The 20,966-nt window shown below is 36.6% G+C and overlaps 1 protein-coding gene across 1 annotated transcript in view; it reads right to left on the bottom strand.

Moving 5' to 3' along the window:
- Positions 1–20,966, bottom strand: part of LOC128496406 (putative leucine-rich repeat-containing protein DDB_G0290503) — a 208,103-nt gene that overhangs the window by 149,482 nt on the left and 37,655 nt on the right. The window contains exons 3-7 of the mRNA XM_053466019.1: positions 16,282–16,359; positions 15,825–15,971; positions 13,055–13,138; positions 9,017–9,238; positions 5,259–5,342 (exon numbers count right to left, since the gene is read on the bottom strand). Coding sequence (XP_053321994.1) covers positions 5,259–5,342; positions 9,017–9,238; positions 13,055–13,138; positions 15,825–15,971; positions 16,282–16,359 — 615 coding nt within the window. The remainder of the gene's footprint in view (positions 1–5,258; positions 5,343–9,016; positions 9,239–13,054; positions 13,139–15,824; positions 15,972–16,281; positions 16,360–20,966) is intronic.

Below are 20,966 nucleotides of genomic sequence, written 5' to 3'. Positions count from 1 at the left end.
TTTGATTTTTGAAAGCAATGAGCATGCTAGCAATACCTCACACTGACTAATACCACATATGGTCATACGAGAACTCATCTAAAATCCATTTCTCCCTTGTGTGGATGCTAAAATTATCTTCTAAATGATCATTATTAAAAGTATGCTGTGTGTAACATCTTCCTAATGTTCGGAGCTAGATTCATAGACTATTTGCCTCAGTAAGCAGTGATTTTATCACTACTCCTGATCTGAAATGAATGGCTCTTAAAATCAAGATGAAAAGAATGAGGTAATCGGGGAAAATTAATTTATGGAATGCATTATTGCTGGAGCAAAGTTAATCGAATAATTCAAAAAGGAAAACCTGGTGAGTTTTTCTCTAAATATGGTATAAAATATTCAACCTCCCCTTTTAACTCCTACAGCCAGCTTTGCCAGAAGAAAAAAAATCACTTATCATCCTCTTCACTTTACGGATTGCATATTCTGTCATAGAAACGTAAACTAATCGGAAAAGGTAATGCGTAACATGCAACACAAATTATTGAGATATCTGAATGGTAAATGACATTTGCAAAGGCAAAGCTATGGAGCAAAATGTCTCTTGCGCCTCATTTTTAATGGACAGTGAACAATGTGTGTATATATATATATATATATATATATATATATATATATATATATATATATATATATATATATAAAAACACATACATAACAATGATAGTATTCCTTTTTCCTGTAAAAAAGGTAAATTAAGCATACAATAATGACATTAAGTATTTTTCATGGTTTTTCAAAAAGCGTTTTAATGATCTATAGGACGTTCTTGACATCAGCCATTTCTCCTGATCTACAAGAAGAACAAAGGAGAAACTGCAAGGAAGATGGAAGAATGTTTGTATTTGGTGATCTGTTTGATAATGTCACCGACCACAGTTTTGCTTTTGGTGGACATGTTACTAGATGGACTGTCCATACATACTGGTAAAACCACAGCAACTTTTCACACCATTGTCTTTCTAGGAGAAACCAGAACCACGGAAGCCCTCAGATGGGTTTTTTTTTTGTTAAACCAAATATAAAGGTCGACTGTGGCCCTTTCCTTTACAACTACAGCAACGATGTAGGGAATGTTCGACAACATTTTCAACATTTCAGCTATGTCTTTGTTCATAGTTGTTTGTGGAAAGTTGTATTTCCCTTTTTGTCATTTTGTGTACCCACACAAATGATCAGGGCCGGCCTTTGGGGTGTGCGACCTGTGCGACCGCACAGGGCGCCACACTCCAGGGGGCGCCGCCGCGGGGTCCACCGCCGCCGCAGCGCGGTCCGACGCCCCTGCCGCCGCGGGGTCCGCCGCAGCGCGGTCCGACGCCCCTGCCGCCGCGGGGTCCGCTGCCGCCAGTATGGGGGCACCCGGCACCCCTCCAGAGACGGACAGTAATGTCCGCCGCTGGAGGAGCAGGCTCGCAAGGGAGCAGTATCGGAGGTCTGTTAAAGACCTCCGATACCGCTCCCTTGTGATCCCCGCGGCAACAGCTGCTGTGCGCCGGGGTTTGCTGTCAGATCCCGGCGCACAGCACTGAAGCCGCGCCCACCGCTGTCCGTGCCCTCTGACCCGGAAGAAGAGAAGACAGAAGAACTAAGAAGAAGAGCGAAGAGGAGGCAAAGAAACTGAAAGAGGAAAGGTAGGAAAGCATAGAGTGACAGTGAGAGTGGATTGGTGTATATGTGTGGATTAGTATATATGTGTGGTTTGGTATATATGTGTGGTTTGGTATATGTGTGGATTAGTATATATGTGTGGTTTGGTGTATATGTGTGGATTGGTGTATGTGTGGATTGGTATATATGTGTGGTTTGGTATATGTGTGGATTAGTATATATGTGTGGTTTGGTGTATATGTGTGGATTGGTATATATGTGTGGATTGGTATATATGTGTGGATTAGTGTATATGTGTGGATTGGTATATATGTGTGGATTGGTATGCGTGTGGATTGGTATGCGTGTGGATTGGTGTATATGTGTGGATTGGTATATATGTGTGGATTGGTGTGTATGTGTGGATTGGTGTATATGTGTGGATTGGTATGTGTGTGTGGATTGGTATGTGTGTGTGGATTGGTATGTGTGTGGATTGGTATGTGTGTGTGGATTGGTGTATATATGTGGATTGGTGTATATGTGTGGAGTGGATTGGTGTATATGTGTGGATTGGTGTATATGTGTGGAGTGGATTGGTGTATATGTGTGGATTGGTATGTGTGTGTGGATTGGTGTATATATGTGGATTGGTGTATATGTGTGGAGTGGATTGGTGTATATGTGTGGATTGGTGTATATGTGTGGAGTGGATTGGTGTATATGTGTGGATTGGTGTTTGTGTGTGGATTGGTGTATGTGTGTGGATTGGTGTATATGTGTGGATTGGTGTATATGTGTGGATTGGTGTATATGTGTGAATTGGTGTATATGTGTGGAGTGGATTGGTGTTTGTGTGTGGATTGGTATGTATGTGTGGATTGGTGTATATGTGTGTGGATTGGTATGTATGTGTGGATTGGTGTATATGTGTGTGGATTGGTATGTATGTGTGGATTGGTATGTATGCGTGGATTGGTGTTTGTGTGTGGATTGGTATATGTGTGGATTGGTGTATGTGTGTGGATTGGTATATGTGTGTGGATTGGTATATATGTGTGGATTGGTATATGTGTGTGGATTGGTATATGTGTGTGGATTGGTGTATGTGTGTGGATTGGTATATATGTGTGGATTGGTATATATGTGTGGATTGGTATACGTGTGGATTGGTGTATGTGTGGATTGGTATGCGTGTGGATTGGTATGTGTGTGGATTGGTAAGTGTGTGGATTGGTAAATGTGTGAGAGTGATGGGTGTTATGCTGTACCATTTCCAATGTATTTTTCATTATATAATTATGCTCTAAAGTACATCATAACTCCCATCACTCTATACTATTCCATACAGTGGCAGAGCTGGGAGGCAGAGGCCTTGCACCCCCACCGCAGGACTCCTGAAAGGTAAGTGAACTTCAAAGAGGGAGAGGGTAGATAGTTAGGAGGGGGTAGATAGGGAGAATGGAGTGAGACGGGGTACATAGGGCAATCATACTCCTATCATGCCAAGTAGTCTACGAGTACATCCTGGAATCTGCGGGCATGATAAGAATGTGATTGCTGTTAATCATATATATATATATAAATATTGTTATTTAATTGTTTTGTTATGTGTTATGGTGTGTGGGGGGGTCATATTCGGTTTCGGCCAGGTAAATGCTGCACTTTTGGTTTCAGTCCAGAATTCGTTTCGGTGCATCCCTACTACTAAGCCAGACAATGAAGTGGTAGGCCTACACCACATCAATGTTTGGCGTAGTATATAGTGATTGGGGTTTTGTTACAAGTTTTGATTCCTTTCTTTTTTTGTGATGGGGGGGCGCCAGACGAGTAGTCCGCACAGGGCGCCAGAACACCTAAGGCCGACTCTGCAAATGATATATTGTTTTTAAGACAATTAGGGGCTTCTTTTGAAAACATATTAATCTATATAATCTATAATTTAGTATGAAATATGTACAAAAGTGATTTTTGTATTAATTAAAAAGTAATACAAAATGAATTACTTTATAGTTGTACCTGTGCAAAGAAAAATAACCCCCTCCAAAATATTCATATACATGTTCTGAGTTTGGATACACCTATATATATTTTTGTTTCCATTTATTTTGGTTGTTATAGGGCAAATATTAAATGGTGTGTATTTGTTTTCCAAACTGTAATATTCTGACATTTGTTTCTGAGTCTCTTCAATAGCACTTACAGATCTCAAAACTAAGATATAAAACTAAAGGTTAGTAAAAAGTAGACAACCAAGGATATTCCACTATGGTAATTTTGGCATATTTTATAGATTGCCCCCTAATGTTATCCAAAGTTATTGGTTATATTTACACATGCATGCTTTTCAGACACACTTTTCAGTGCTGATTTGAACTTCTTATACAGGATATGTGCAACTGCAGTAACAGACACCACTTTGCGATCAGCAGCATTCCTCGGGTACAGCGATGTACTACATGTGTAGGTTTGGCATGCTTTGGCATACACATTTTCTGTAGTGGAAGGCAGTATATTTCTTATAGGGTTTTTATTTTTAAATAACCAAAGTGCACTTTACACGTATTTATTTCTCGTGTTGCTCCCTCTGTCCATACACTTGAAGGCTGTTGTGACAGCACATCATAAGAACTGCATCTTCTCCCTGTCCCTGTCTTCTCCATGCTAGAAGATCTGAGTTGGTTCTAGCATTTAAATCCCCTGAATGTGACAGCGCTCACTTTGAAGGGTTCACTCAAACTTGCATTTTCCTAGAGAGGACACCAGGCTGTCAGTTGCCAATGCTTAATGCTTAAAGCGCCAGGACGTAATATTACGTACCTCGTCACCAACTGATGGAATTTTTTGAAGCAGTACCTGTGTCCATCAGAGGAAAGGGGGTTAATATGCAATCATCATTTATGAAGCAGTAGGCTGTATCAGACAATAATTATTTTTACAGATACTTTTTACCGCATGTAACAATCCCACACTGATGATCCTGCATTAAATTATATATATATATTTAACTTGGTGATGTAATAGAACCAGATAATTTGATCTTCTAAGTACAGTGGCACAATTTCTCTTTCGTGTGTGTTTGTATATATGGAAACAAATATACAAAGTACTAGACATAATTTAATGTCATCTCTCCCAAATGTACTCAGAATTCAAGCAAAGCAACATTAAAGCATCACAAATTTGTTTCTTACATTTCATATTTTTGATACAGAGCCATGGATGCTTAATTGGCTTTTCCATGTCTGTGGTTCCAGAAAGGCTAATTAGTGTTGCCATAGAAATAGTAACACCAATACCACATATTATCATGAAATTCCATATATAATACGCGCTCATTTATAATACGCATATTCTATTTGAAGAAAAACAAATTCTACATAGAAGCCAATGTTACTTTTTTACTTGCACATAGTATGCAGCCCTCTTTAAGTGTCCAAATTGTGACCAACCTTTTAACACCCTTTTTTTCACCCCTGAAATTATAGAGCTTGAAAATTGAGAGGACAGGAGGGTGGACTTGTCCAGCACAAACAGATATGATGGGGAACTCAGGAACATAACATCTCTTTGTAGCCATATAGTTCACGCAGACTATGTTTAAAAGGTACATGAGCACACAGTCGTACCTCTTCCTTTGCACTGTTAAATTTCTCCACGGTAGCTATAAGATCACCTCGCACCCCTGCTAGTTCCGTTTTGGTATCATCCAGCTGTAATGAATGAAAAAGGAGTGATATTTAGATGGATGAGTTGTGTGCCAGGAAGAGAAAACTACCAAACAAGGACCTAGAGCGGTCCCCTGTCTTCACATGCTTGATTTCATTCCTTAATTAGAGTCATTAATCAAAAGGTATGAGATATGAGACTTTAGAAGGGCTTGGTGACACGACACCTTGCCACCTGTCAAAATTACAGCTTTCTGTTCATGCACCATCCCTCAAATAGTTATTTTCTCCAAGCTTGGCTGCGTCTCACAATTCGTTATTTACTGTATAGTTCTATCTCTGTGCAATGTCAAAGGAGAACTCAGGTAAGGAAGGATTTTTATTGAATGGTTAAAAAAAAAATAAAAAAAAATCTGTATTTGCAGGTTAAAGAACTCGCCAATTCCAGCTGTTCTGCATACTATACGCTGGTCGACTTCTCTTATATTTTTATAATAGCATGCCCCCAATTTCACACTGCTCCAGACAGCAATATGTCATAAAACACTGCACAGAGCATACGGCTGTACTCCAAAGATACTACACATTTCACAGAGAAATAAAAACAACATCTCAAAGTTTTATAATAAATAACAATGTGGCATCAATTAAAAAAAGCAGTCACCAATCGTTTTTTTTAAGCAACAAAAACAGCAAAACAAGCTTAAAACCTTACTATTGGTTATACTACAATTTCTAATTAAGTCTACTTTGTTAAGGGCGCGTTGGGTTTGGCTACTGCTTGTATATTTTACATGCCACTTTCATTTGACTACAAACTTTATTGTTTACATAGGCTATCATGTGCTTTGAGGGGTGCTAATAACCATTTGCCACTGTAATAAGCATTATAAAGAATATCAAATACAGAAAATATGGGAATTATATATGGGCTGAAATATGGGAATGGACTCTGGGAGGGAATAAATCCAACCAGTGACGCAAGATCGTGACTAATACTACAATGGATGCTGTGTTATCAGACACCTTCAACGTCCATGCACTCTATTTACTTCTCCATCATAAACCATAATATTGCTCTTTAAATATATCCTTCTTTGTCTACATTTATGATTGCTCGCAATTAATTCAGAATGAATGGCATTTAAATCACTTTAAAAAGAAAAACATACTTTATTTACTCATAACATCAAAATCTGCTTAAATGGTTGTGATTCAATCCTGTTTACTGATACAATAAAATAATATTTTGAAGTGACAATAAAAATTCTGATAGCAAGCATGTGTGTATTGTAAATTAGCAATAATAAATATATAGGTTTGATTTCTTCCATTAAAAATATTATGAATAATTCAGAAAATGCTGGTTTTGATACATTTGCCAAATGTTTCCACTGTGGCTTCATGATGATGGCAGTGTTTGTGTAGCTGCGTGTGCTGTCTGTGTGGCAGAATGTGTACTATGTGGCTATGATGTGTATGTTTGAGTGTATATCAATTTGTTAAGAATACCTTATGTAATAATCTGGCTGATGGTGGTATCTGTGTTAGAGTCTATATCTGTATGTGGCTACCCAAACACGGCTGTGGGCAACATTGACAACCACCAAAAGAAGAAGCCTTTGAGGACCATTGTTTTACAAAATGATGCAAAGTTATATGTTTGTTAGAAACTGCACTTACCAACACACAAGAGAAAAGAATTCTGGAATGTTTCTAATGGCAGAGTAATAATTAGTAGATATGTGCCTACGCTAAGGGGATCGGTTTTGGAATTTGGCACCCAAATGTTATGTAGTTTTAATAAGTACATTTAGTGATGGTAAAAACCGTGGGAAATACAAGGACTTAAAAAGGAACTATAAGTAGTGCATCATCACATACTTCCAGTGTGCAATCAAATTCAATAGATGCCTTTAAAGATGGGCTAGATTATTATTTTTAGCAAAGAAGAATATACAGGTTTTTAATTGTAAGGACATGATTAGTTATAGCTTGTTGATCTAGTGAGATAGCAGATTGCCACACTGGAGTCAAGAAACAGAACGCAAGCCCAGACTGGCCAACTGGCACACCGGGCAAATGGCGGTGAGTCGTTAGCGGCCGAAGCTGCACACCTACCCATCTGCCGCTCTAGCCAGTGGCTAGATATGCACAGCCGCACGCTACATGAGCCTATACTGTTGGCCATACCTAAAGTGCCGAGGCCACCTTGACATAGCCAGTCCGGCCCTGACAGTAAGGTTAAACTTGATGAATGTGTGTCTTTTTTAAACTATATTATTATGTTACTAAGTAAATAGTTAGCGAAGAACAGGCAGACTATGGATAGCCAACAGGTAGCACTCCAGCTTTGGCAAACTACAGGTTCAATGGCGCTCACAAAACATGTAACTGCCCATAAACCGAAAATCATGGGAGTCGTAGTTCAACACTAACTATTGGTTATACCTAATGTAGACTATTGAGTAAAATAACTGAATTTTAAACAACTTAGAACTTATGGGGTTTTTTTTATTTATTTATTTTCTAACATTTGGTAAAAGAATCAGTTTTAATATGATTTACTTCATTATTTAAAAGGAATAAATAATTAGAAACATATTTAACACCAATATGGAAAACATTAGTGATTATTTCATTTAATTTATAGCGTTCAATAAATGTCTAACATGTTGCTTTGAAGTTCTTCTTTTAAGGAGGTGTAATTGAATAGGAGCCAAACATTACCAGAGAACAGGAAGCAGATCTCAAAGTTAAATGCACATAGAAACTTGTCACTAACTCCATGTATGATAACAGTGGTATATTTTGGATTTTTATCCTACTAGAAGCGATTCATGAAAATGATTATATATATATATATATATATATATATATATATATATATATATATATATATATATATATATATACACCTTGTAATAGCCAAATAGTATAAAGCTACATACATTTGCACCAAAGTGGAGGAATAGTCATGCAAGGCCTATGATTTATTTCTAATAAATTAAGACAACTGCTCTCACGAGCTGATAGTAGATATGTACCTACAGTTCTTCTGTTTTCGAGAGTTATGAAGTGACAGAGCAGTAATGTAAGACGTGACAACAACGTGGCATTGATTTACAGACAAATACGGCTATCTGTAGTCCAATTGCTAAACCTCTAATTACTTTGTAGAACAAAGCAGTATTTGACCACGTGGTTTCTGCAGATTGGTGGTCATAACAGACATTACATAATGTATCTGCTATCCACAACTGTAGCTTCTCATTGTCTCTCTCTCTCTCTCTTTTTTTTTTTGATATATATTTTAAAAATATACATTCGTATAGCCTTATATGTTTTTCAGTAAAAGACAGCATGTGTCTATACCTCAAAACTATGAAATCAGACTGTGAGAGATCATGAAGCCATAAGTGTTTAATAATAATAATAATGTATTTGTTGTCCGAGAGGACAAACTGGAAGGTATACCAAAAATGATTTGATGAGCGTGTGATTTTTTTTTATATAATTTAATCTAAGTATCAAAAAATCATTAACAAAAATATCTATAATTCCAAAATGTATTCTCTGTAAATAAACTCGCAATGGAAGTGGTACGCAGAAAAAAAATAATATGTCGCAAGACCATTGCGTACGAATATTTGACCTTCAGTAGCATACAATTCTGCTTATTTGTGGATAAAATGTATTTTAATCAGTGTTGTGAATACCTGGGCTGTAATGCGTCTTATCTCTTTGTCGAGTTCTTTGGTCACCTTCTGTTCTAGGTTGAACTGTTTCACAGCTTCAAGGTACATCTTATCAAGAGCCATGGAATTAGATTGAGGAGTCACAAAAGCATTGTGCCCCTGGGTATGTCCTTCAGTGGACATGTTCTGAATGGCCATTGAACAAGGACTGTGTTGTTGAATATTTAGCTTCAAGTGTTCAAGCTGAAGATGTAAAATAAGAGAAATTAGAAAAGAAATGATGTTATGGCAGAGAAATGTGTTTTAGTGTCAGTTTAGATTAGGACATGTCAACTGAAATTATATTTGAACGTTAAGTATATTAAAACTCCTCCAAACATGGATTATGCAACCCGTTTTATGATTTGAAACATCATTCGGTGGACACGTCTGTGATTTATTAAATGAAGACTATGTCACACAGTAAGTCATTTGCTTTCGCTTTCCCATGATGTCCTACAGTTATGTTGTCAAGAAACAAAACTGATGCATGTTACTTTTTAATCTGCAATATAATTTCCATAACCAGCTCTAAAACGGAGAAACGGATTAATCAATTTGTTTTAGACATAAGTATTTATTACGTGATATCACAAGGTCAACATAAACCAGACAAATGTGATCATACTAATTGTAAATTTTATATTTTTGCCTATTCTCCAACTCTGTTGCCCAGTTCTTTGTTCATCTACTGTTTGTGCTCCCTGTTTTGTTTAATTTCATTTATTTTTTCTTTCTAGAGCATGCTAATATATTATATTATTAAACAGAGTTTCATTCTGAAGTTCCAACACTGCAAACTGTTGCAGGTCAAGTAGAGATTGGTTGCAACGTAACTGATGGGTAAAAAAAGAATCCCCAAATGGCAAATAATATAATAATTTCTATCTCCAAATCAGCTTCTGCTGAAATTAATTGGTCACAGTCTCCCCTATGTAACTTCACCAGTGAGATTTATTTTAAGTCATTTTACTGATTATGTAACTGGGCATTATGTAAAGCTTGACAATAGTTAGTGAAGTGAGGTAATAGAAGTGACCCTGCCTCTTGCTCACTGACTAAAAAATAAACCCAATCTATACAGTTTTAAGCTTTTTTGCACTATTTTTCTATAACAAAATTGTCAATGAAGGAACCAGGGCCAAACTGGGATACTGAAAGATTTGCCGGCAGGCCGTCTCCCCTGGGGCTGGTCTTCTAACTATATATGTGTGGCCGCCATTGAAGGTGCACGAGTTTGTCCCTATTCCAAACACAAATATATTGGGGCCAGAACCTGACATGCGCAGTACGCCCAGCAATGGCACTATGAAATATGGTATTAAATTATTTCCAGGGACAGTTCTAATTCTCAGTCTCAGTCTGGCCCTGCTTGGAATCTATGTATGTGAACAGACAGATCACCATAAAGCAAAGTGATTTTGTATTACTATGGAAGAAAACTGCTATCTTTAATAAGCATTCCATTTTTTAAAGGAGATCCACTATTTAGATAAAATAATGATTTTCTTTTTAGTCCACAAATTGCAGAATGTTTTTTTCAACAAATTAGATAAAACTAAATAATCCATTCAGTGCAACAATCACCTTTCTATATAGGTCACCTACTACCAGGTTTTACACCTGATTTTAGATTAAGTCATTTATCTTCAGATGCCCTCAACAATGACAACTTTGAGGATTCAGATAGAGGCAGCTGGTATCATTATTTAACATGGAATGTAATAAGAAAACAAATTCATATCTTATATCGACATTTATTATATACTCAAATTAATTCTCAACAGATGTGTTCATACTTTCCTGTTATTATTTTAATCATTCAGAAAATAACTGTATAATCTATTCTGCAAGAAAACAATGCGTTACACTTTCTCAGTCGAGGTTCAGCATTTATGACACAGTATATGTAAAAAAAAAATCCCATTTATGGGGTGGAAATATATGGCATTAAATTAATATTCTTTCAGTGCTTTTGTGTTGTCATTAATGTTGGTTCAGCTTATATTGTGAGAAGAGTTTAAGTACATGGAATGTAAACCCTGCAACGAGTGTTAAGGGTTAGAGGCAGTGGCGTATTTTGGCCTAGTCTGCATATTATAATGTGCTGCATTTTTGGGGGTCCCTTTCCTGAGACAGGTCTAAGGCAGAGCCAGACATAAATATCCCACTGGTTAGAAGAGGGTTAAGCAATCAAAGTTACCTTAACCTGGTAGAGGTAGCAAACGGCAACTGTTACCCTGGACAGAGTAGAATGCTAACCAAAGTACTTAATCGGGACTGTCTCTCTGTCCTGCCTTAATCGGGACTGTCTCTCTGTCCTGCCTTAATCGGGACTGTCTCTCTGTCCTGCCTTAATCGGGACTGTCTCTCTGTCCTGCCTTAATCGGGGCTGTCTCTTCTGCTTTTGCAGGCAGTGGTGATTATGACCCAGATATGGTAGTCAGAGGATCTCACCCGACCTGTGAAGTCCTACATGGCCACCTGCCTCCATACATCATAATATGACTGGACAGGAAAGCTATTTGAAAGCTCCTCTCCCTGGCCCCACCACATTGTCAAGGTATATACACCATCTATGTCCCGGCCATATGAGCATTCAATAAATAAGATCAATACATTTACTACCAAGAAACTAAACTATGCCTCAAAAATGGACAAAGAAGAACACTTGTTAGGGGCGTAGTTAAAGGTGTAAATAGAAGGCACAACTATACCAAGGTGCTTTTTAGACTGCAACTATTGGTTCAACAAGAACAGAAAGGGTTAAAGAAAATCAATTTTCAGCAATCTATCAGCTATTATAATAATGTAATAAATTAACAACCAAGCCACAAATTATGTCATTTATCTAATTATTTTGCGTAACAACTACAGACAACAGTCAGAGGGCAAAGCAGTTTCCAAATAATTAGTGCACATAAGAGTTTAAATTAGCACTGAATGTACATCAATTTACATAACCTTAACATGCAGAAAACAAAACATTATGTTTCTTAGGGATACAAAAGAGGACCAAGGGCAAATTTTATCATTACTGGACTAAAATCAATGTTAATATGTTTGGGTTTTTTAGGTTGCAGAGTGAGGTTAGGGAGAGAAAAAACTATTTGGTAGATATAATTTAGCATTTGGATTGCAAGGTTTTAACTCATTAGCTGGTATTATTAAACCCCCAGGATACAAGAAGTTTGGACAATGTATTGCACTGTTCATTCTTCAAGCATTTCGCTCATGGCCACGATCAGAAACCTAAGGGCCCAGTACAAAGCTAAAGACTGCTGTGCCCCGTCCCACCCCATACTGTCACTGGCCACCTCATTCTCCTCCTGCTGCCCAGACCCATGCTGGCAATGCGCACATAAGGCCATAAAGCTCACAGTGAGGCTACCTGGGCTCCAAAGCCCACATGCACCGAGACACGGGTAATGGGCCACGAGGACCCAGTCCCAGGTAGTGCATTGTGTAGTGGGACACCAGGGTCAATGAGGAGGCCATCAGCTTGCCTGGTCCCCATACACAGGTACTGGCGGCCCTAAGTTTGTTGCCTTTCTTTCTACTACCTAATTCAACCACTTCATATACTTAAAGTGATCCATCATACACACCCTTCCTTCATCTTTCCTCCATGCTATACATGTAGCAATCCTTTGGACTTTTCTGATAAGTTTTATCCAGAAAATCATGCAAACTTCCAGTACACAATACTAGATGTGAGATCTGACAAGGGAAGTAATGTAACGCTATGAAATGACCAGTAATGTGGCATCCATATTTTCCACTTTCTTCTAAAACAACTGTCTGCTTGCCTTCACCTTTTTTTGGTATATAAAACCTGCTTATGTCATCAGAAGTGATTACTCTTAAGTAATAATGCTCCTGGAAAAATAAAACACTTTCCAAACTCTTAAAGAAAACAACTTATAATATAGAAAGAGACAGAAGCCGAAATTGAGAAAGAAAGCAAGAAAGAAAGAGGAGCAGTATATATTTTTAGAGGCTATTTAATAGAGGCTTTACCTGAGCAGCTTGTTCCTCGTTACTTGCTCTTAGAACACTGTTTTCCAATTCATAATCAGATATTCTTTTTTCATACTCAAAAAGCTATTGAAATAACCAGAGATAAATGTTACATCTTTGGAAGTACAATGGAAGCTCATGGGGACTTGTCTACTTTCACATACTTGCAGGTCCCATGCGGGCTGGTGTCACTTAGAACTGGGTTTTCGTCTCCTAGTATCTGGGATTTAGACCCCTAAAGAACGCCTCTGCTTTACACATGCTGCTTGTAAGCTAACACTACATATCAATGTCCAGAGACATCCCAAAACATACAACTAATGGTGAATATTAAGGGTGCTTCATTAACTAGTATGATTTACTCTAATGAGCTCTACAGGACAGAGGTCTGCTTTCCTAACGTATTCATGGATAACACTGGAAAACATGGCAAGCTCATTAGGCCATTTGATTCATATTTATTCTGCTCATTTGCCTTTGTAGTTTATAAAATAAAAGTACATGCGATTTGACACATTAAATCAAATGTTTTTCCATTACAATGCTGTAGAAAAAGTATTTTTCTTTCACCTGCCAAACAAATGATATAATTTTATTTATACAGTCACGATTGAACATAATGATTTCAGTGTGGTCTTTAAATAACTTTCTCTCAAACACTTAGTTGCTTGTGATTTCAAGCATCTAATCAACAAATGTTTGATTTACATTATTTTAACATTATGGAAAGGGACTTGCATTTATACCTGCCTATTGCACCCCATTAAAGTTCCCTATTGAAGTATTATGCTAAACAATTTCCTAAATCGTTTTGGATGGATCTATAAAAGTACTAAAACTCGGTGTTACAATTACGGTACATACAGAATGAAATCAACAGCTACACACACTTAACCCTCTCAGGATCAGGGTCCTTTAATTATGCAGATTTAATTTTTTTATTTTTATAAGATATAAGATATCTTGTACACAACTAGATCAGCTGCTGCTTCTCTATAGAAAATGTAATGTGATTGGTTTAGATATCTTGATTTTAGCCATGTCTTGTATGTCTAGTGTTTTGATTATATTTCCGCTTAATGTTTCACGTAATAGAAAGATGTTGGTAGTGTAACTGGACCTAAAACTGACACACAGACCAATGATTTTGAATACAATACAAAGTTTCTACATGTGATCTTTTTTCTCTTAATAATGGCGTTCTGTTCTATTCAATTACTGCAACAAAATAAAAGCCTGATGAAGAATATCCCGCACGTGTACGATTCCTTCCATAAGTTTCTTATACCACTTTTGGCCTATTTGGTAAACATTGAACGTGCAAAGCACGATATCTAACAATGACATTTCTATCTTTTTTTTTGGCGGTGTCCTTGTAGTTGTAGTGGTTTAACGGATGGCAGGGCTGAAGTAGGCATACACTTATTTTTTCAGCTGTGGCAGGATAGCATTAGAGGGGAGTGGGAAAGAAACACAGGAAAAAAAGAACAGCAGAAAACATTTGGACCTCGGACAGCATTGCTTAATGATAGCTCTGCGCAGATCAGACCTCCCCACATCCCTGTCACTGTTATACAGCGTAAATGTTGCACTTTGTTATAAACGGTAGTCGCTGTATTGTATTTATTGTTTGGTGTTTCTTTGGTTTGTTGTAATTTTTTTTTAATTGAAAGTGTTGTGTATGTTCCATTGTTTACTCAGGCATTTCTAAGGTCATGTATTTATTTGGGTTTGTCTCTATCTGTTGCAGAGACTGGAATGGAAAGAGCGATTGTATAAAGTGTAATGTGTTTGAGAGGTTTCACTCCCGGGAATCCCCCATATTATTATTATTACATTCCCTGTACACTACTGTAACTTTCCGAGTATAATACTCACAATTTACCCCTTTTTCTTATTATACTTGAGTAGTTAAAACTAAAAAAGAAGTACCCTTTGGAAGGCTACATATGAACTATTGGAAAAAATAGATAATAAAAGATTAAAAAAAAATAATCGCTTTGCTACATATTCTCCCTGTAACTTTATCTCCGGAAAGAAAAATAATAATAATACATGCGTTTGCGGCTACAAAAATATTAATTGCACGGTCATGGAAAGAAAGTAAACCTATAAGTAAGATTCAATTGGAAAAACAATTAATGTTTCAGCAGTTGCAATGCTATCTGTGTCTGAGCAGCGGGAAATTATGTCATATTCTGGCAATTTAATCTTGACTGCCATACTTAAAGCAAAGGAAGTCTCTACCGGTCATCAGCTGCCTAAACACAAAAGAAGAGCCTAAAAAGGTAGGTAAGCTGGGAGGGTGTCCTAAATGTAAATGTGAGTGATACATGGATTGAGTTCGTATATGAGTGTGTACATGTGTAAGTAAATGCGAGTGTGAGTATAGGTAAATGTGTGTATGTATAGATACCTGTGAAGATGGAGTTATAGGTGCGATGAGACATCTGTTCCTTTGACACGCCATAGAGTATCAATCACCAAAAAGGAAGGTAAAGAAATGTGTGTTTTTGTCTGGCTTAATTGTGGTAGAATACGTTTAATTAATGTTTTATGTACACATAGTATAAATGCAGTGACTTCCTTTGCCTTAAGTGTTCCAGTCAATATTAGACTAATTGGAAGCCAATAAATTTAGTACAGTACTCTGTATAGTCTCTATCTTTCTCGTCTATACATCAATAGGTCATTCTCAGTTAATTAAGAGAAGACATAATTGGTTTAATTTATGTAGCGCAGGGAAGTTAATGATATCTCTGTACAGTACCTGGTGCTTGGCTTGCCCATATAACTTGTCAGACGTGTCTAGTTTATTCTGCAGATGTGCAACCTTCGCTTTCCAGTCCTTAAGCTGAGATTTCAAGTTACACTCTTCACTTCGAAGCTGGTAAATGGTATGCTCCTGAGCCTGTAACTGGAAGAATGCCCAGTGACATTAAAGGATTAGAGCGATTAATTACATTACACATTCTGTACAAAAGCAGAGAGATACGACTGCTAATTATCCTGACTCCCCAGGTGAAGAATTTGGCACTAAAAGTGTCAATTCAAGCACAGACACAGCATATAAAAGACATGTCCCATGTATGTATACAGTGTATATGTGGGTGTATTGAAATATACATGTTCCTTTCCATTGTACTAGAATGTAACTGATGCCAATGATTCCAATTTGTAAGTGGCAGCAACACTTGAATTCATTATATTAATAATAAACTGGGTACCTCAGCAAGAAGACATTGTGTTTGGTGTGAAGATGAAGTCCCCTGTTCGTTCCGCAGTCCGCATTCTCCTCTCAGAACCTGAAAGTTTATCCACCAAGAGAAAACACAACATCAACCAACATAAGAATCATGAAAGACCAGTCTGTGAAGGAAAGGATGAACAGGACCCAGTTTCAGAAGTCCAATGCTCAGACGACACTCGTTAAAAGATGCTCTCTGATATTGATTTTGGCTTAAGTAATGAGAAAGCTTATCCAAAAATCTTTAGCGTTTGGTCTCAAGTTAAGAAAATCAATAGAGCTATTTCCCATTTGAAATGCATATGTGAGTTTTATGTACAAAAAGGCAAGACAAAGCCAAAATTGGATAAATCGATAACATTGTCAATAGAACATGAAGCTGACAAATGGTGTTTTATAGCAATTAAAGAGAGCTGTAAATAGGAAAGGACTAATCATTTACATTGATAAATCATTTTATTTTTTATAATTTTAAAGTCTATGCAAAGAAAATGTGAGAATTAAATGTGACATTCTTTTGGGCTCACATTCAGTGTATCGTAGAGACAAATAGTTTTCTGGATGTTGCTGGACTGGAGTTCAAAGACTCTTAGTAAGCCAATGACTGAAATAATTATGGGAATTATAGCTCAGCAGCTTAAACGTGCCCCGTCTTCACGTTAGAGGCATGCTGGAGACTATTTTCCATTGACTCCAGTGCACTTTAATGCATGTATTCTTTAGGAACTGTAAAGGTTTCCTAAAGGTCTTCAAAGTTGAGTAAACATTCAGAAGAAAATGTAAAATGACATAAATTTATTTATGCCTAGCAAATTAGAGTACAATTAATGTTTTTTTCTAAATAAAAAGGTTCTGTGTTAGGGCCAGCAGCTGAGGGAATTGCAGTGGAAGGACTGAGAAGATACCAAATAAAGTCCTAACTGAGCTGACTCTTTGTTGTGCATCAATGATACGCTCCTCAGTTCTCTGGTAGGTAGGGACATGGAAGCAATCCTTCAACATTCCCTTTAAGACAAAGGTAAGTAGAAATAAACCTATTAAGATCACTCACATGTGTCTGGAGCAGTAAGAAGCTAAAACATTGATGTATTGTTTAAGGCCAACAACGCCAATAGAACGCCTCTGACTTTCTTGACCTACATATGTAGTGTTAAGTCAGAGCATATTTTGGATTTGAGAAAGACTTTAAAATTTCTTAATATTAACACCTCTTGTCTGTTAAGAGCATTTACTAAACTGGGAACATTTCTCCCCTATTTTACAAAAGAGCTGATACACTCTAACCATTAACATTTTCATGTCTGTGGTGCAATGCGTTACATATATGTCACATTGTGCACAACTTCAACGTCACAGAACAGTTTAAGTCAGTTCCTTCTTAACTCCGTCCGTCCTTCTCTGCTCTCTCAAGGATGTCCCACAGAGAATACATATAGTATATTATATAGTATATTTTGCCTTGTGGTTTGATATATTGACTCACTGCTGCTGAAGGCAGTATGTCTACTACAGACTGGAGTTACACGTCCCGTAAAACTCCACTGATGTTTACAAGGATGTGGTTTGGATAATCAGGTCCCGGGTGGCAATAGATTATGGGTTTTATTAGGCATTTATTGAGACTATTCTGAATTAAACAGGATTGTTTGAATTGTGTCTATTATATCTATTATAATAAATATCTATTGTACCGGTATTTTGATGTTAATGAATTACATTTTGATCAGGAATAGGGCAATCATGAGGTTTGTTTCCCATACACACATTTTTTTTTTATTAAAACAGTTTAGTTAAGCGCACCATATATTTTATATGCCTCATACATAATTTATACACAAAAGTTATACAAGCAAGCAGGTAGGCAAACAAGACAGATAGTTATATTAGACAAGTGCTTAGATTTAATAAACATATATATTCATTCCGTGGTAGATTAATTACCATTTGTGTTATGAAATGAAAATTATTTAATCAGGATTTTTCTTTTTTATTCACATCACACTTAACTCTTTGAAGACACAAAGCTTCTTTATTATCATGCAAATTTTTTGTACAATGAACTTTGGCAACAGATCTGTGATGCTTTCTGGGTAAGTTTAAACATTTTCCCTTCCTTCTTGGCAGACTTGTTCAAACTCTGTCCGTGTGGATGGAAACACTCCACCCAACTATCATCATCAACACTACAGGTTCTCTTTAGACTGAAGTATTTTTCAAACAATCCAAGTAGTCCCAGTTGATAAAAAGTATCAGGGAAGATCGTCCTGGAATCACCAGGCTTCGCTATAGGAGTGGTGTTCTCAGGGCAATGAGACCCTCTGGCCAGGAGAAAGCTATAATATTTCACACTAAGGCCAAAATGTCAATTTTGGTTTCATCAGACCAAATAACTTTTTTATAAGCTTTTGAAATTTTACAACTTTCTTTCTGTCTTTAAGGTATTGAATTATTCTTCCTTAATGCTAAGTTTTAATGTGTGCTCTGTAGCACACCTAGTCGTGTAGACATTTGTAGATAGCAAGTCAACTATAAAAAGAATATATTACGATCTGCATGTGTAGAATAAATATATATATGTATCTGAATATATGTATATATATATATATATATATCTATATATATATATCTATATATATATATATAGATATATATATAGATATATATATATATATATATATAGATATATATATAGGCAGATGTGGTTCCTTTGCCGTTTCCATTAAACATTTATAAATGCATCTAAAGATCACAGTGTAAACAAAGACTGACTGATCGCGTCTGTCCAACCTCGCCTTTGAATCTACAGGTCTAAAGGTCCATGCATGGTGATTTAAGAACTGCAGGGTTCCAAACATGAGTGATAGTAGTGTTGCTTTAAGTCAGATACCCACTGAGTATAGTCCTCCAAACTCCACTGATACCCCCTTTCAGTTGTGCATAAATAATTCTCTTGGATGCAACTTCCATGCGAATGACGACTGTGTACAGTACAATCAAAATAAAGACACAGAACGCAAACAGTCAATCTGAGATGCTGGTATACTTAAAATGTTGGGAGGCAAACAGTAAAAACCCAGAAATAGCTCACTACTTTAAAAGCTGAGGCTTTACGTTGTGATGACTTGCTAGCATTAATGAGTTAAATACACCAAAAGTGCACGTTTATGCAGTTCTACAAAGTTATACTAAAAAAATCTGGAAATTATATAAAAAATATAGTAACCATACACAGAGAAACATGCAATTAGCTACATAGAAGCCAAAACGTAACTAAAGATTAGCTCTGAACATTAATAAGTCTAGCGTGGAAACGCTAATGTGTTTATCTTGCATTTTTATGAGTGAATTGTAGATGAGGTTTTTTTTTTCTCAGCTGCCCATCTTTTGAGAAACCTCATTTTTTTAATTAGACATTTAGTTCACCTCTCCTCACCGCATGATTAACATTTAGTCAGTTATGCATATTTACACACTTTGAAAGACGATTCTTCAAACTAAAAAATTAAACAGGACTAAGCACATAAGTATGATGAATGAACACGCATAATGAATGCCAGCCTCCCCAAAACCGAAAATGTAACTGCGATGCTTTTAATTGGGAGAAAAGGTTAAATATCATATGCAAATGGTTTCTCAAGCCAATACCCTAATACAGAATCTTAAAGTATTTTAGACATAAATTAAAGCTACATAACAAAATCTTAATGAAGTCATAAAATATTAGCGTCTAAACATAAAGTAAATAGAACTCACAGAATGTTTTAAATTTGCTGTTATGTTTAGCGGGGTATTTAGCTTCAGCACTGCCCTAGGGCTAAGCCGGGGCAGCATCACAAGCCGCCCCCTCCGTGCTACCATCCTTTCTACTAAGGATATGACGTCAACACATAGTATTAAACAGGCGTTTGGGACATCGGTTATTGATCAGAGGGCAATAGGCTCCCTGTTATACAGAAGAGGGGCTCCTGTACCCCAGGACCTGCTGTCCTAGGCTTAGCCACATTTTCTGTGAAGCTCAGGTCATAAATAAATGTATATATTTTAAGGGTTTCTTATTCATTCATCCTATAGGATTTCAAATCATTATTTTGACAACAGATCCTATACACATGCTAAAAAAATAACAGTATCATGAAATTATGGTAAGAGCAGGTACATATCCTACAAGCGCCAAAAAGAACAAGCAATTTGTACGACAGATATTAAAATGCCTGCATCCGAGTGTCAAAATGATTTGTTAAGTCAGCCAGAGCCTTCAAATTCCAAGGGAAATCAGTATTGACCCCATTAAAGAGGCTTAATTTGTTGATATTTAACTTTCATTTCAATGGCTGAAAAACAAATTCAGATAAAACCTAAGGACATTTACAAATATCATGTTCAGTAAAATATTTTATCCACATGTATATGGCTCAATTAAATACAAAATATTAGCATTTCACAGAATATTATGATCAATGATAAATTAATCATAATACCTATTCGGTATTTTTCCCCAAAAATTTAGCTTTAAGCAATCTGGTGCATATTATATTCTAAAAAAAAATAAAAAGGCAAATCATGCCATCATTAATACCTTATACAATTAAAAATGTGTTTAAAAACTATTAGTATTATTTAAAACAAAATAAAAATTCCACAATAATTAAAAGAAAAATGGTAAGC

The sequence above is a fragment of the Spea bombifrons genome, chromosome 5 (assembly GCF_027358695.1).
Source record: "Spea bombifrons isolate aSpeBom1 chromosome 5, aSpeBom1.2.pri, whole genome shotgun sequence".
Lineage (NCBI taxonomy): Eukaryota > Metazoa > Chordata > Amphibia > Anura > Pelobatidae > Spea > Spea bombifrons.
This window is presented reverse-complemented; position numbering and strand designations above follow the sequence as displayed.